The sequence below is a fragment of the Hippocampus guttulatus genome, chromosome 7 (genome assembly GCF_054856545.1).
Source record: "Hippocampus guttulatus isolate MCC_2025c chromosome 7, RoL_Hgut_1.0, whole genome shotgun sequence".
In the NCBI taxonomy this organism is placed as follows: domain Eukaryota; kingdom Metazoa; phylum Chordata; class Actinopteri; order Syngnathiformes; family Syngnathidae; genus Hippocampus; species Hippocampus guttulatus.
In genome coordinates this window covers 19,037,684-19,055,248 of record NC_141267.1, presented here as the reverse complement: position 1 = coordinate 19,055,248, position 17,565 = coordinate 19,037,684, and the positions used below count along the sequence as shown (strand labels likewise).

General features: G+C 44.2%; 1 protein-coding gene across 1 annotated transcript in view; it reads right to left on the bottom strand.

Annotated features, from left to right (window-relative positions):
* Positions 1-15,757, bottom strand: part of scfd2 (sec1 family domain containing 2) — an 80,144-nt gene extending 64,387 nt beyond the window's left edge. The window contains exons 1-4 of the mRNA XM_086116397.1: positions 15,410-15,757; positions 13,658-14,261; positions 12,531-12,699; positions 1,953-2,080 (exon numbers count right to left, since the gene is read on the bottom strand). Of these exons, the coding sequence (XP_085972523.1) occupies positions 1,953-2,080; positions 12,531-12,699; positions 13,658-14,261; positions 15,410-15,631 (1,123 nt within the window). The 5' untranslated portion in view covers positions 15,632-15,757. The remainder of the gene's footprint in view (positions 1-1,952; positions 2,081-12,530; positions 12,700-13,657; positions 14,262-15,409) is intronic.
* Positions 15,758-17,565: the final 1,808 nt, after the last annotated feature.

Genomic DNA, 17,565 nt, shown 5'->3' with positions numbered 1-17,565 from the left:
CCAGATAAGTTTCCGGACACAACTTCATCCACACGAAAATGCGCAGACACGTCGAACACGCAGCAGGGGAATTTCATCATCCGATTGTGAAGCGAGAAAGCTGACAGGTCAAGCGGAGGCTCTGAGAAAGTGGATTATTTTCCTGTTCTCTCAGTGGATGATGTTATCCTGTCGAGACGTCAACGAGCCAAGTTGGGCTGTAGCGGATGTGAGAATGTTGGCGTACTGTGTAGTGAGTGGACTGATGGAGAGGGGTTTTTTTTTTTTTGGTCTTTTTTGGAGCTGTAAATGTATGATTTATGATTTGAAAATGTCCAAGCGGACTTGTGAAAATGCACGTGTGAACATTATTCAATGTTGTTTTTGGGGGCAGATTTTTTTTTGTTGTTGTTTTTGTAAGAGGATAACATATGAAAACCTTTATTTGTCTCACAATGGAGAAATTCGCAATTTACGGCAGCAATATTTTGAAAGGAAGAAAGCGGAAAAAGTATTTGCGTGCACAAAAATAAATTAAAAATGAACTGTGCACAGTACAGAATGAAATATAAAATAGAATGTATTAGCATGTATGCATCTGCAAAGGTGGCTGTGCTATTTCAAATGGGTGAGTGGTCTATGATCATGTTTTCGATCATGTTTTAGCTGAATTCATTTCAAATAACAGAAAAGAAACGTCTTTTATCGACACAGACGGCCCTACTTATTAATTCCCACGCAACTGGACAGGTTAATCCTGTGTTATTATGCTGCTCCTCGCCCAAGAGGGCATATGTGTCGGATGTAAATCGACTTTTAAATGGAGAGTTTCACCCTGAGGTTAGCCTTTGCGTGCAACTTACAACTGCGGATGGCCACCTCATTGATCGCTGTTAAATGTTCACACGGCCCAGCAAATTGCGTCTTTAAGCACAAAGGGGGAATGGAAAACCACCAAGTTTGTGCAAACTCAAATGTTTGGCTCTGTGTGTGTGTGTGTGTGTGTGTGTGTGTGTGTACATGTGCGTGTGCATGACCTCCAACACATCAACCAACCTGCTTGCTCCCAGACACTTTTTTACCTCACACATTACAGGAGCTGAGGGACCATAGACAGCCTGCCCAATTTTTGTGCCAGATGCTAACATTCACACCAACTCTGAATGTGTATGCCTGTGTGTGTGTGCGTGTGTGTGTGTGTGTATGTGCACTCGAACATCAGTCATGCAATGCGAGTCAGAAGGTTGCATAAAGGTGAACATGCATGGTGGGAGTCATAGACCCATGTGTGTGTGTGTGGGGGGGGGCGTTGATGTTTGTGTTGTGAGATAGCATTATTTTTGCGTGCAAACACATATTTTTATCCCTCGTTTCAGCTTCCTTCGCTTCATTAACAAACAACAAAAGTTTGCATATGCGTGCACGCGAGAGTGTGTGTGTGTGTGTGTGTGCGTGTGTGCGTGTCACAGCGCCAACATATGGTTCAAATTTCCTCCGCAGCCACATGTGCAAACACACGGTCCGAGCGGTGGGATTTCACTTGGACTCAGTAGGTGGCGCTAAGGAGCAGTAATAGGGTACGACGACCCTTCTCTTGTGGAGTCATTTCGAATTTTGCGTCATACAAATAAATTCCGGTCATATAGTGAATTCAGTTAACAACTCTAACTACAAGTGGATCGATAAATGCCAAACTTGTCTTTGTTTTACTGCAAGCCGAGCCTATTAAACCAAAACAATTAGGGATTATAAATCTGATATTGTTTATAGTAGTGCAGATTCATTGATTGCTTCTGTTCAAGACAACTAAAAACAAAACAAAACATACATATGTGCCCTGTGTATGGCTGTCAACCAGTCCAGGGTGTAGCACGCCTCTCTCCAAAGTCAGCTGGGCTAAGATCCAGCACAGCCGCTCCCCCGATGTGTGCAAACGCTCAAGAAAAACAAATGATGACTGAACAAATTCATACCCATGCTCATCTTAATGGGCAGCTTCTCCTTGCTGGCCGCTTCCACCAGCTGCCGTCGGACCTCCATCACGCCTTCCTTGTGCTTGCTGGTGAGCATTGCCTCCCACAGGGAGCGGGCTGCGGGCGATCTGGAAGCAAACAAAACCGTGACGTTGACATTTTTGTTTCACTTTCAAACTGTAAAACCCCGACAGTATATTGTGACGTCTGTTTTGGGTTCACGTTCTCAAAATGCGCGCTCCGGCTTGATAAATCTTGAAAATGGTTTTTCTTCGTGTATTCGCTGCATAATATTAATGATGATTTGATTTGATGACACGTGAGACTTTAAGCATTGGATAAACCGTTATTTGTGGCGTCCCACAAGGCTTGGTTCTATGCCTCGTGCTATTCTCCAGCGACATGATCCCACTTGGCCAAGTTGTTCACAATCGATGACCTCCACCCGGTCATTATCTGGATCGCTTTTCTTCACTTGGGTCAAGGGTGAGCCGGAGCTTATGACAGCCGACTTTAGGCCAGAGGCAGGGCACACCCTAGACTACAACTTTGAAAATCTCTGGGTCTTAAATTAAACTAAAACATCCATATAAATTGGCAAATCCACAGGCCAAAGTAAGAGTGGAACTCTTTTACGCACTGCACAGATGTGTTGTTGTTTACAGAGAGCCTGCCTGAACAAAATGGATGAGAATGAATCTTGTCAGTCTGATCGTTGGGAGAGCGTTAACTCCCCTGCGGGACCCCGCACAGGAAAAAGGCAAAATGAACAACTGACTCAACAGTTGGAACGTTCTCTCCATCTATGTGAATACTGTTGTAGTTTGTCAGAGAATGCGGAGAGCAAAGCTCCTCTTGATAGCATCTCTCCCTGGTCTCCTTATCTCCTCGCTTACAGAACACTCTGATCCTCCTGGCTAATGGGACCTTTGCACAAGGCATGTGGGTGCAACACTATCAACGCAATGAACATCGAGGAAAATGATCAAATCTTATATATATATATACAGTATGTATATATATATATATATATATATATATATATATATATACTACATACCGGGCGGCCCGGTAGTCCAGTGGTTAGCACGTCGGCTTCACAGTGCAGAGGTACCGGGTTCGATTCCAGCTCCGGCCTCCCTGTGTGGAGTTTGCATGTTCTCCCGGGCCTGCGTGGGTTTTCTCCGGGTGCTCCGGTTTCCTCCCACATTCCAAAAACGTGCATGGCAGGCTGATTGGATGCTCTAAATTGTCCCTAGGTGTGAGTGTGGGCGTGGATGGTTGTTCGTCTCTGTGTGCCCGGCAATTGGCTGGCAACTGATTCAGGGTGTCCCCCGCCTACTGCCCGGAGACGGCTGGGATAGGCTCCAGCACCCCCCGCGACCCTAGTGAGGATCAAGCGGTTCGGAAAATGGATGGAATGGATGGATACTACATACCTGTACATACACACATATACAGGTATTTAGTCAGTGTGTGTAAGTTTCAACTGGGAGTGACAAGCTGCTCGAAGCAAGCACACCTGACATCTTACTTGGAGGAGCGAGAGATTGAACAGGTGACATATGAGTTAGGAGGTTTGTGGGAACGTATCCGCCGTGATTAAGGCGGGCTCACTATAGATGTTGTCACTGGTGAAAGCCAAGTCAAAAACACACCTGTCAGTCAGATGGTCCAACTCCGAATGAATCGGAAATGACTCCGAGCAAATCAAAAGCATCTCCGTCTCGTTCAACCGAATTCAAGCGCCAGTGACATATTTATTGCATTTCTCCTCTTTGATTTCCCGCAGCGCTGACAGTTTGTTGTCTGGGGAATAAACAGAAAAGCTATTCCCGGCTTTTGCGTCTCTCTTACGAAATATTCGGAGACGGCGGCAAGCAGCGAGAGAAGCGGACAAAGAGGTAGATGGAGGGAGGGGGCGGGGCGCTTGTTGACAAATGTGCTGCCTTTTTTTTTCTTTTTTCTCCTCATCGTCATCGTCATCTTTTGTGCATTCTAACTGCTGCCATGTGTTTAATATCAGATGTAATCTGTTCCAGACCTCAGGGCTGGACAAGGAGGAGGGAGGGAGGGAGGGAGGGGGTATCGCACTGGGACGACCGCCATCTTAACAGACGAGTAAAACAAAAAAAGGAAAAAAAAACAACAACCCAAAACACGACAGACGGTTTAGTCATTGCGAAAAAAGATACACAAATATAAATCAGCTATTTCCCAACAATATGCGCGTTTGCCTAAGTTGTGGGGAATTCCAGACGTTAGTCCAAACCGATGACATGGTTTCATTTCTTGAGAACATTATTATTCTGTACACCCTGCGTGTTTGACGTGTTTGAAATGCTACGCCTCGATTCAACCGTGTCCGAGGACGCGTACGTGTGCGTCGGCTTCTCTTGCGTGTTTGCAAAACATCTGAGTGTGTGTGCGCGCGTGTGTGTGTGTTCCCTGTGGACCAAAGAAGTGGATGAAATATGGTTCTCATTTGGCTCCGTGCCCACACTTCACCACACACACACACACACACACACACACACACACACACACACACACACACACACACACACACACACACACACACACACACACACACACACACACACACACATCACTCCTTGACGCCTTCCCTGCTGGGCCATTTGGTTAGGAGGAGGCGGAGCTTTGAGCCAAAGTTCATCATGGTCCCAAACTAGGTGAGCAACACTTCACTTGGGAACACTTGGGGATGGAGGGGCTGGGGCAGTTGAAAATACTGCCATAAACCACCCTAAGGGGGCACTCTTGCACTCCTCTAAGAGCTGACTGTATGTGTGTGCGTGCGTGTGTGTGTGTTTGCGTGTGTGTGTGAGCGCTACAAAGGTGGCTGAACATCACAGAACGTAAAGCAGGCGGAGGAATGAGTAGGCATATTTAAGTGATGAGATAACAGATGACTGTCTGCATGCATTAATGAGTGGGGGGGGCGCCTCGGGAAAAAGGAGGGGAGTGTGAAAGGGTGGGGCGGCGCGTTGTTCCTGGAAGTGTGTGAGAAGGCATAGAAGAATGTTTCTGTTTTCCTGTGTGTGTGTGTGTGTGTGTGTGTGTATTTATGAATGAATCATATATAAATCTGCGTGTGTGAATGTGTGCGTGCATGCGCGCGCGCGCGCATTTTCTTTTACTACAGAGGAACTTCTAAGAGTGGTCGGTCTCGGATTTGGTTGGCTTTTGGAAAAGTGCGACCAAACTGTCTCCGTAAAAACCTGACATAGGTCATGACAAATGACAAAGATGGAATAGTGGAGCAACAATGCCACTAAAAAGCCAAATCAAAGAGACATTGTGATGACTTCGGGAAGTTGGGAGTTAAGTCATTGGAAGCTTCTTCTTCGTTGTGTTATGGAAGCTGCAACTTCCAGGTGTCACTTCATTTTATTAATTTTTTTTGTTGTGTGTTGGAAGTTGTCCGAAATCCAATTTGGGGTGCATAACTTCAGCTCACATTTCGGATCTCACTGGGGCACGACTGACCACCATTGGATATTTTTATGTCCAATTTCGATATATATATATTTTTTTTTTCCGATTTGGGATGAAGCCACGTTGCTCACCGAGATCAATTCCATACATGTCCCCGTCCCGATGCGAGAATGTCGATTTGGTTTTGGGGGGGGGGGGGGTCGCAGGGGTTCGGGAGAGGCTCCGTGCCATGCTCAAGCACAGCTGATGGCTAAACTTCGTTATGGTTTGCCGAGGGGTTGTGAATGTGGGTTCGGGTCAGACTGAGGTTTCGTGTCGCGACCAACTGCAGTAGCCATCGAAAGATTATGACTCAAATTTCTGGTCAAAGCACAGTGGACACCTAAAATCTGGATTGTTTGAGAAGTACTTAGTTTTAGGACGCACCAGTCAGTCTGACCGCCCAATTGTTTTTTAAATTTTTTTATTTTTTGATGGCATACGGGAGGTCTTGATTTGAAGGTGGCTGTTTTAAGTGACTCCAGAGTTGTACTTTGGTGGACATTCACTCAAATTCCGGCGTTTGGACGACATCAGGAGCACTCGGACTGTCTCCATTTTATGTACGGCGCACTCTTGTCCGTGCATGAAAAGTTCACGTCATGATTCATGAGTGAGTCACCTAGCATAAACACCATCCCTAAACATGCTCCGAGACGAGATTCAAGTTTCTCTTACGGGTCCATTAGCTTCCACCCCCCCCCCCCCCCCCTCCCTCAGCTCGAACAGAATAATGTCCATTTGGCTGAGCGATCCGCCGCAGCTGCAACACACAATTCTGTTTCCGGCGTTTTCCTTATAACGGGCAACAGAACCCAACAAACCCCCCCCCCCTCAAAAAAACAAGGTCCAACAAAAGCCAAAAGGAGGAACCGCAAGTGGAGTGAGAACATGTGTTGTTGTGAGTCCCATCCAAAAACAACACGGCTTTTACGTCGCTTTTCATTTCAGACAGTTGTTGACCTGTCGGTTGTTGACAGCTGGGAAAGTTCAGACCACGGCGCTTTAAATCCTTCACTTTTTCAAGAAGGGGTTCGCAGCGTGTCTGCACCGAGGCGCGTCACACCTCCTAACCTTAAGCGCAGATGGCAACTTGAACGCAAGCGACTGCGCAGCGAGAAGACCGCGCCGGATGATGGTGCGCTCCAAAGTTCGGGCAACAGACGTGTCACGGGAGAGAGACGAGAGGCAGAAGCCCGGCCTTGAGTGTCTGTGTGTCCTGTCAAAAGCGACAGAGAAATGACCCAGCGGATTTATGGAGGGGGAGCATTGTGGTAGAGGAGGGAGGGAGGGGGGGTGACTGCAGCGGGAAGTTAGTCGAGGGAGGAAAACGGGACTCCAAATAAAACTGGAATGGGATGAATGAACCCTCGCGCCCGCTTTTTCGTGATCATCAAACTTTGAGGTCAAGCTTTGGCCTCAAAGTTTGATGACTCGAGAGGGTATGAAAATTTGAAACAAAATGAAAATTTAACTTGTCAGTACTGTAAATGTGGCAGCTGCTCCAAAGACTTATCAAAGAACTTTTTTTTTGTAATCTCTCCCAAACCTAAACTATGCAAGTTAATTAAATACGAACAAACCACAAAGCGATTTTTAGCGATTTACAACTTTCTGATCTGCCGCCACTCAAGTTCTGGTCAAAATGTAGTATTACGCCCTCACATGTGGGTAAGGAGAGCCAAAGACTGCGATGCACTTGTAGAAGCTATATTGAGACGCATTCATTCGTTTGTGTACCGATGTACTCACGTCTTTTAAAATGAAAACCGCTTTTCCGATTCCAATCGTGCGTTTACGAACTGTACAAATCCGTATTTCAAAATCTGTTATTTAGTGGGAGCGCAAACGATCGATGAATCATAATCAAAAGTGAAGAGAAGAACCTTTTCTTCTAAGCATCACGGAGGAAGCCCGAGTCTGACTTTTTAGCATTTCAAACGAAAGGCGACGGCGGCGTGGGCTCTTTGAAGGAGTTGGGCACGAGGATCTGAAGCGGATGTTTGATCTGGATGTGTCTGAATAAATGCACGGTGTCCTTTTGTGGAAACGCAATAAAAGAGCATCAAACGGAGCCCAAAAAAAAAAAAAAAGGTTCTGTTATCTCGGGCTTGACGGGAACAAGCTGTTCAGGTGAAAGTGGTCCATTGGCTTCACACATGGTGGACGTTTTCGGCATGGGAGGGGCTGGAACATTATTGCGACCGAGAAATATGGCGTTTTTATATTTCATATCAGTCTCATCTGAAGTTGAAGTCATCGCCCTTGATTGATTCCTGTGATAAAATGTTGAAATTAAATTTGAGAGAAAAAAAAACAAAACGGCTGTTTGATTCTGTGTTGATGACGAAGGCGTAAGACAGGCAACGCAAACGAAGTGGATTCTGTCAAAGGAATGGCAAATCACATCAATCATGCTGGGGGGCACAGGGGGGGGGGGCAGAACATAACAACCTCCAGGGAATGATAACACATTAGTGTTTACCACATGACAAGAATCTCACTACAAAACAAAATCAAAAGCAAAACAAACAACAAACCCGCAAAACTATATACGGTGGTAACTTGACTTACAAGTGCCCCAACTTCAATCGTTCATTTCAATTTTAAGGTCCCAGCCAGCTTCAGATATGCCACCACTCGAGTGAGGTTGAAAATGTAGTAGAATGCCCTCGCATGTGGGCAAGGAGAGCCACAAAGTCACCCATGCACTTTCAAAATAGACATACAGTCATACCTCGGTTTTCGACCATAATCCGTTCCACAAGGCTGTTCGAAAACCGAAACCTCGCTCTTAAAAAACATAAAAATCTTTATTGAACACGTCTGCTCACAATGGAACGCTACAAGAGGAAGCGTCACTTCCTCGTCTACCCGAGGAAGCGCCACTTCCTCGTGTAAGGAAGGCGAGAGGAGTCAAGTGGCGCATTCAAGTGCGCTGAGTTCGATCGAGAACCGATTTTCGGTCGTAATCCGAGGCATAAAAAAAACCTCGAAATTTTTGGTCGAAAAACGATTTGGTCGAGAACAGAGACGTTCGAAAACATGAGGTTTGACTGTACATAGAACTACAAGAATGAGTACACCTGCCTGGAGCTACTGTAGACCACCGCTCACACCGAGACACTCACAAACCCACCAACACGGCTCTGCCTCCAGATGTCACTCGGTAAGCCATGCCGCTTTAAGGCACGCATTCAAAACACAGATCCTTTTTTTTTTTTTTTTTTTTTTTACACCCTCGCTTGTGTCTCCCAACGCGGGCCAGAAATAGATGTTTTTCATTCTGCGCAATATGCCAGGCACATTTGAGGGAGATGGCAGCTCCACCGTGTATTTTCTAATGGCTAGGGTGCGGTCAGATACGTGGAACCAGATCCCCACCTTGGCCACCCATGCACTCACGCACACACACACACACACACACACACACACACTTCCTAACAGGATCAAGGTCCGCGGAGGAGCAAGGCTGGCGGGGAAACTCAGTGGCCCCTTCCAACGGTATTCAGGCGCAACCACACAGGGCAAGCAAAGGACGATCGGAGCCAAGCACAGCACAGACGTGGCGGCAGAGGTGGCCGACCGCAAACTTTCGCTCTCTGCATGGCACGCGTTTATTAAAGTCTCCACTCTGGGTTGATTCAACAGCTCGGGAACCGTGAGAGAAGGTGTGCAGAGACTCGGAGGCGCGGTCGTGAGAACCGCAAGGTTAAGGGCGGGCGCAGGTTGCAAGATCCCAACGACCTCCCGTGGCATGCTACGTTAAAAAAATCCCGTAGAAATTATACAAACATAAAAATATATTAAAAACTGTAATCATGACAGTAATTGCCAAGTAAGGGATGGGGGTCTATCCACCACCCAGCGAGTATTTGGGGATGGAGGAAATGCTAATCTACGCAAAATAACCTGAAATCAAGACGCTAAACCAACATTTCAAGGTCGGAGCCGCTTTCCGCAATAATCGCAGCAGAACCCCACCCCCCCCCCCCACCCCCCGCCCACTGATGAAAAACACAGCGAGGTTTAAAAATAACGTACAGAAATCATACAGTAGGTGTGTCAACATCCAGTAGGAGGAAACGCCTCGCAGAGACTCGATACGGCGCAAAGACGACCGCTGGGTTTTATGATGCGCGGCAGAGCGCTACGTTTCATGAACGTTCAAAGTTAAGCGTGAGCAGCGGGGCCACAGGGAAGTGGATTCATGTTGAAAAATAAATATGTAGAAAAAAATGAACATGTACTTTTTTGGAAGGACAAAATTATAGTTTGTCTTCTTTTTAGGAAAGTGAAACATCAGGTCTGTCTTCAATTTCAGTGTAGCGTTAACATTAAGTCGAAGAAACTGTAATCTTGCTTTTTTGGTTGTTTTATTAAAGTGCAAGATTGGTTTTTTTTTAAGAATGCGCAATATCCATAGTTTGTCTTTTTGTAAGTGTAATAGTGTCATATCAATAGTTTAGGAAAGTGCAAGTCTGTCTTCTTTTTAGGAGTGCGCGCCTAATAGTTAGTCGTCCGTGTAGACAAGGACGAAAATCCAAAAATGTGTCATCTTTTTAGGAAAGTTCGACATCGCTTTGTCTTCCTTCCAGAAAATTAAATCTCGTATCTCTTCTTTTTGGCAAAGTGCAAAAATCAATCATTCAACATCAAATGTTTGTCTTCATTTTTGGGAAAGTGCACCATCATTTTTTTTTGGGTCCAAGGTTCTGTAAAGTGCAGCATCCTAAGTTTATCTTCGTTTTGTATTAACAAAAATAAGAAATCAACATTGATGCTTTATCTTCCATTTTATGGAAGTCCAACATCAACAGACGTGTTTTGTTTGTCATCTAAAAGTGAACCATCATGCTCAGAGCTTCTCTGGAAACTTGTTTTCTGTTAACGTGCACGTCGGCGTAAACACAAGCTGCTTCCTTTTCAAGCATTTGCACGAGAACATGAAAGCGCATTGTCTCAAAAGGCGACACTCGAACCAACTGGCAAACCTGCGTTTGGTTGCCATGTTTTCCTCTCCCGAACATCTGCGACCAGGCTCGATTTTGGTGGCGGGGACATCTGTTGTGCAAAATGCGAGGCCATAACACTCCGGCTGATCGCTTATAACGGCGGCGCGCTGCACACAGTCCACATCATCTTCCTTTTAGTAGATGCTCGCCAAAATAAATCAACGCTATGTCCTCAACGACTTACTCGGCTTCGGTATGCAAGGAGGTTATGACAACATTAAAGGCGACATCATTCACACTCGAGACGAGAGAAAAGACGCCATTTAGGAGGTGATCTATGAATCTGTTTGCCCCAGACTTGATCCTGCCTCGTTGTTGTTTAAGAGCATGCTAATGCTAATGCTGCACTGTTAAGAAATTGAAAATATCCTGCATAGGCCCCAAACTCAAAGCCGTAAAAAAAAAAATTTTTTTTTAAATTAAAAATTATGTTGGTTTTCATCGTAATCGACTGAGCGGAATTAACCGCTAATTATTCAACTAGTCTCTTGACCCTAGAAAATGACATAGCTCATATTTATGTGACAAAACAAACCATTTTTTCTCATGTAAAACAAAACAAAAAAATTATCTGAAGAAAGTTTTTTTTGGGGGGGCGGTTCTAATGAAATAAATAACAGAAAGAATGACATCATCTACCAACGACACTTTTTCCAAAAAAAAAGAAAAAAAAATATATCAGAATTTATGCCATCTATACAGTAATTGTTACTGATACAAAAGTTAAAATAGAAAAAGTCCAGCAAATTATCACTTATTTTTTTATTTTATTAATTTGCTGAGAAACACAGAATGCCAAAGTGATATCAGGATTTTATATAGATTTATATATAAATGTATTATTTTTAAAATCTTTTGTAACATATACTGTATATTTTATATAATTTTTTTTTTGCAACATACAGTATATATATATATATATTTGGTTTTTCAATTCTTATATTATCTAAATTTATTTTCATTATATAATAAAAAGAGCTCTACAATGAAAACATTTTTTCCCCCCTAGTGATTGCTACTTTAATGAATAACTTAAATGCCAATTTAACACTAAATGAAAACAACTATTGTACTAAAATTTGCTGCAAAGGCTGTTTTTTTTTTTTTTTTAACTCACCTAAACTTCTTTTTAGTACTATTTTTGACCTATATGAACCTTGAAATGATGGCCGGTGACGAAACGTAGCGTTTTTATATGCGGCATGTGCACTTAGTGTGTTTTTCTGAACATGTCGCCAATGCATTCCCGTGTTCTCTTCCCAGGGACTAATAAAGCAATCAAAGCCACAAGACGTCCTCTCAGTCGCAGTCTCCCTGCGACCGCATGAATGAGGCGAGGCGGGAATGGAACAAATGATGTGGGCCCCGATCCCGGCCATGTACAACACGTGTTGGCCGCACAGCTTGACGCAACCGCTGGCACCTCGCTTGTGGCGCTCATGCGCTGGGCAGTCCTATTCCATGCGTATGTGTGTGAGCGTTACGGGTTCTCAAGTGGAAAATAAAACCCTCACAAATGACTTCATTTGTCCATGCGGCTCAATCGAGTGCAACTATTGTTCGATTGGTCATTATTCGCATTGCCAATGGCAAATTCTGTTTCTATTCCAATTTTTGGGGGTGGCATACAGTTACGTATACGTTCCAAAGCCAGGTGGAAAAATAGGTGAAAATCAGAGATCCAAAATTTTTTCAAATAGTTTGACCCCTGACACACACATTTGAACACTGAACTCATTCACTCCCAAAGACGTTTTTAAACGTCATTTCAGACTTGGTTGGTACTGAATGAGTTAACTCATTCACCCCCAAAGACGTTTTTAAATGTCTTTTCAAACACGGTCCAGAATTGGCTGGTATTGAATGAGTAAAATTATGAAAATACACTTTTTAAAATGTATTTAAAAAGCTTGCTTATTGCTTATTTTTGTCTGGTCTCTGGCGTTTGGCAGTAGAGTTCAGCATTAACATTAATGAAGCTTGGCCTTCTGTGGTAGCATCACTATTTTATTTTATTTTTTAAAGCCAAAGAACAAAAATTGGATGACAAGTATGAGTCACTCACCGAGTTTGTGCCAGGCAGCCCGGTGCGACGCAGCTCTCTGAACCAGGACAGATCAGCACGTCGGTCAGTTCTCGCATGTCGACCTGCACGTCCGTCACGTGACCCGGCAGAGGTTTCAGCACTGTCAATATCTTCTCTGCCAGACTGTCACCATGGTGACCGACTGCACCTGATTTTTTTTTAACAGAAAAGAAAAAAAATATTTATTTTTTAGGAACATCCCCTGCAAATCAAGTCAAGTCAGCTTTTAGTGTCAAATATGCTCTATGTGGAACATACAGCACAGATGAAATAACTTTCCACTCTCAACCACAGTGCAAACATGTAATGCTAAAATTCACGTGAATAATTTATGATATGTTTCATAACAAAACACAAAACTATCTGCTCGGAACAGAGGGAATTTATCGTATTATTTTTTCTTCTAAAAATACGAATATTGTAAATTCAGTTGCAATTTCAAGTTTGATTGGTTTCATGACCAAGCAAGTAACTCAAATGATCCATACATCAAATCAATTTCCCCATTGAAAATATTTTAAATACTATTTATCCATTGAAGCCAGTTCCAGTTTCTTATATTTTATCATGAATACAGAGTTGTACAGTACGGTAGTATTAATTGTGAAATTAAGTGTCATCATTTTTTTTTTGATCGGCCTATTATGCCCCATAACCTTTTTCGACTGATTCGCTTAGGTTATTCTTCACATTGATTGTTGGAGAACATTTTGAAATTATTTCTCCTGATCTCATTTTATCACAAAAAAATTATCATGATTATTTTTACATTCTGGCACGTTATTAAACACAAGACAAATATTATTATGGTGAAACAAAAAGTGGCAGCAAAAAATAAGTTATTTTATTCATTTTATATTTGTATTATTTTTTTTTTCCTTTCCAGCAGCTCCTATATTTTGTTGTTCTACTTCTTCCTTTCATAACTTTGCTGCTGTGAATTGGGAATTTCTCCATTGCGAGACTAATAAAGGTTTTCTTATCTTATCTTATCTTATTAACCGGTTAATGGAATTTCTATTTTGCCAAATATCAAGAAAAATCCACATGTATTAAAACAGGGGTGGTATCTACTACATGCGACCTGGAAAACAAACAAGAGGTACCCGTGAGGTCCATGGTGCGGTCGACAAAGATGATGGAGGCCTTATTGGGGGCCGTCTTCCTGCGGTTCTTGGCCTGGGGGTGAGCGGCCAGTTCCCCTGCGATGAGGCGACTCATGGGGCCCACGGCGAAGCTCTCCTCCCTGGTGCCGGTGGCCTCAAACAGGGCGTTCAAGGCCCCCGCCAGCGCCTTGATCTCCAACTGCAGCTCGGCGGGAAGCGCGGGCGTGTCCACGTCCAGCAGGCTGGCAAAGCGCTTCTTCTCTGGCCGTTTGGCGTTGAGGGCGCGCAGGTCCGGCGGCAGCAGCGGGAAGAGACTGGCGAAGGCGGGGGCGAGGAGCAGCTGCTGGGACACGGGGGCAAAGGACAGCGGCACGTGCAGGACCTCGGCCGTGTAGTTCATGTCGCCCATCCACTCGCACAGCTTGTCCTCCAGCTGCTCGAAGACGGGCGCGGCGCCGTCCGCATCCGCCGCCGGCGTCACGTTGTTGGCGAGCAGGTGCAGCGGGTGGGACACGGCCGTGACCACTACGCAGTACTGCAGGCGGCTCAGCGAGATGATGTCCTTGAGGGTGTCCACTGTGCGTCCCTTCAACAAAGTGCTCACCTGGGGATGGAAATGCGAAGGGACATTTCCTGAAATATTCATGGGTTCATTTGACCCGCCACATGTTACATTGTGAAAAAAATTAAAAGACTGCCCAAGATGCAGTGTTCCGGTGCCTGAAGCTGCTGTGCTTCTGATGCACCTGACAATTCGATCACCGAAAAGCAGACTGCATAAAATTGCAGGTTATATAAAAAAGAAAAAAAATAATCTTTTTTTTGTCCTCTATATATCCCACAAATGCATTTTATGTTAATTGTGAATGGGATGATTGGCGATTTTGTATTATCTTTTTTTTTTTCATTATTCATAGTCAAGTCAAGTCAACAGTATTTATAGAGCACTTTCAAACAGCCATTGCTGCATACAAAGTGCTGTACATGGAGCAATTTAACATGCACAATAAACAGTAAGACACATCGGTAATAAAGGCGGTAGAAAGCACCAAACAGTCGGCGATCATAAAACAACCGAGACGCTGTTAGGGAGGTAACAAGCATTGGGAAATGTAAAAAACCCCGAAATGGCAGGAGCGTCGCCGAACACACTGGCGCACAAGCGGCCATCTTGGGCATCATAAAATATATTTAGATTTTTCGTGGAACACACAATAAAATAAACTAAAAAGAAACATACAAACAAGACAATCCAGTTGCACACGTGCAAATCCTGTTCTAACATGGCATGCGGCTATGCTCCAAACTAACCAATCACCAAATGAATCCCATTCAAACTCATTTAAATGGGAGTCAGCACACACGCGTGCCTTTGATTAAATTTAAAAAAAAAATCAGATGCTCTTGAAGCCTTTATTTCTAATTTTGTCCAAAAACTGATTGCTATTTAGAACTTTTCGTAGTTCTCTCCATCTTGACGAAAGCAATTCCATCTGACAACTGCAAGACATTAGGTTTCAGGGGAAATTTGGACCCATTCTTTGGGAACAAAATAACAAATGTTAATTAACCGGCCATTTCGGGTGGTTCAAAAACACACACCTATTTCTACTCATCTTGGGTTCCCTTTTGTTGGCTAACTTGCAGTTATGCTCATTTCCACTTTAATCCTTACACTTCCTGAACGCATGCTTCACAATTCCCATCGTAAATTATCCAGGCCAAGCATGTGTTATTCTTATCATTCCTCACCACAAACACCGCCTTGGGCTCGTCCTCACTACACGACTCAAAGCTGGAGAACTGCTTCACGTTTCGGGCTCCGGCGTCGAACAATGCGGCGGCACCCCCAGCGCTCCAGTGGAGAACTTCCGCGCAGGGGTCGTCCATGAAGACCACCGCCCGGTTCACCTTGGACAGAACCCGGTCCCACATTTGCACCGGAAAGTGCCACACGTCCTCCGGAGTAAGCATTTTGGCCACACAAGACAGTCGCCGGCTAAAGCAGTGACAGCTCAGCCCGGAAGAAAACAAACACGTTGATGACGTGTCAGCGTTGCGTCGCGTACATTACGCGCAACTGCGCAGCAGCCTCGCTATGGCGAAGCAGTATTATGCAACGTCACAATAGCTATGCTGTACTGTAGCTACATGGAGGGAGGGAGGAAGTGAGTATTTGAATAGAAAATATCAAATACTATATATACTTGTATATATGAGAGCGAGAGAGAGACAGTTTATTTCATACAATGCATGTTATTAATTTTGTATTCACTTGTATTAATAGTTCTGTTTCAGTCATTTTTACTATTTACTATAAATAATTAAATTCGTATTGAAGTGTATCTACCGCATATTTAAAAATCACACACAAAATAATTAAGTATTTTGCAACACATGTACTATGTAGCAAAAAAGGAAGCCAAACACAAAAACAAACCTATTGTTAAATGAATACAATACAATATAGATTGTGCAGCTGTATTTAACGCTCTGACCTGTTCTTCAGCATACATGGGCGATAGGTCGAAGGGCTGAATTACGATGAACATTCCCACCTTCTGCTGACATTCTATTTCATAACATAAATGGATAGTCGTCAAGTGGAATTCACTCTTAATGCTCATTACGGTTGCAGTAAATGTGAGTGACTGCAGCCCTGTGAAATGCATTTAATGCTGGAACCAGTCATGTGTGAAACAATGGGAGCTAATTCAACTCCCATTAAATCCTCGTCACCGGGCCCCATTCCATCCATCCACTATCCAAAGCGCTTATTCTCAGGGTGGGGCGCATGCTGGATCCTATCTTTGGGCGGGAAGCGGGGTGGATGCGGATGGTGCCAATCACAGGGCACACATGGAGAACAAAAATAGAGTGTCTAATTATCCCGCATGTGACGAAACCGGAGTACCCAGAGAAAACCCATGCGGGCATGTGGAGAACATGCGAATTCTCAGCTGGAAGACCGGAGCCTGGATTCGAACCCTGGACCTCTACACTGTGAGGCGGATGTGCTAACCAGCCCGCCACCGTGCCGCCATGTCCTATTCCATTCTACTTCCAACGGGATGTGAGTGACATTGAGTCGTGGTGCATTCAGGTTCTGTCAGACCATAGGAGAAAAGAAAACTTAAATTCCACATTTTGATGAATACTGTGTGTGTGGAATAACAATTTAGCAGATGTTATTCCACACACTGATCTGTTTAGAGCACTGCCATTTTGATCCTGTGCCCCCCTGCTGCCGATTGAAATTATCAATGTGTGCTCGGGCTCGCATTGCTAAGGTTCACCTGTTTTATGTGTTTGGTCACATTACGTGGGTCAACTGGGAGTGACCATAAACCTTGCAAGAATTTTTTCTTTACTACTTTTCTTGTGAGATTTGCTGCCAAAATGTTAACTCATATTTTTGCTTGCAACTCAAGACATAAAATTGGTCGAGCGATGTTTCATCTCTAAAAACTCCAAACGACCATTGATTCGTCAGTGGAGGTACTAGATTTATTTTTATCCCTTACTCTTGACTAACTCCTCATGACAGAAAGGGGTTAGTGTCCCATCTGCGTGTGCGCGTGCGTGTGTGTGTGTGTGCGAACATGCTTGGTGGGGGTGTGAATGTGATGATTATAAAGAGCTTATTTGGCGAAGACGAGCCAAGATGACCCAGTTAAGGAGTTTTAATGCGTTAATGGAGCCGCGGGAGTTGTCGTGTGGCCGTAAGGGAGCAAGATTAGGATGTGTCCTGCTTTCTATAGGTTTAAAAAAAAAAACAACAACATTACATAAACGCAAAGCTTACATGGCAATGATAACGTTTGATTCTATTGTGGCGCGGCCTCGCCATTTAGCAACACCTCTCACAGTCCAGGAGACGGACTTTATGTGATTTTCCTCTCGTGAGG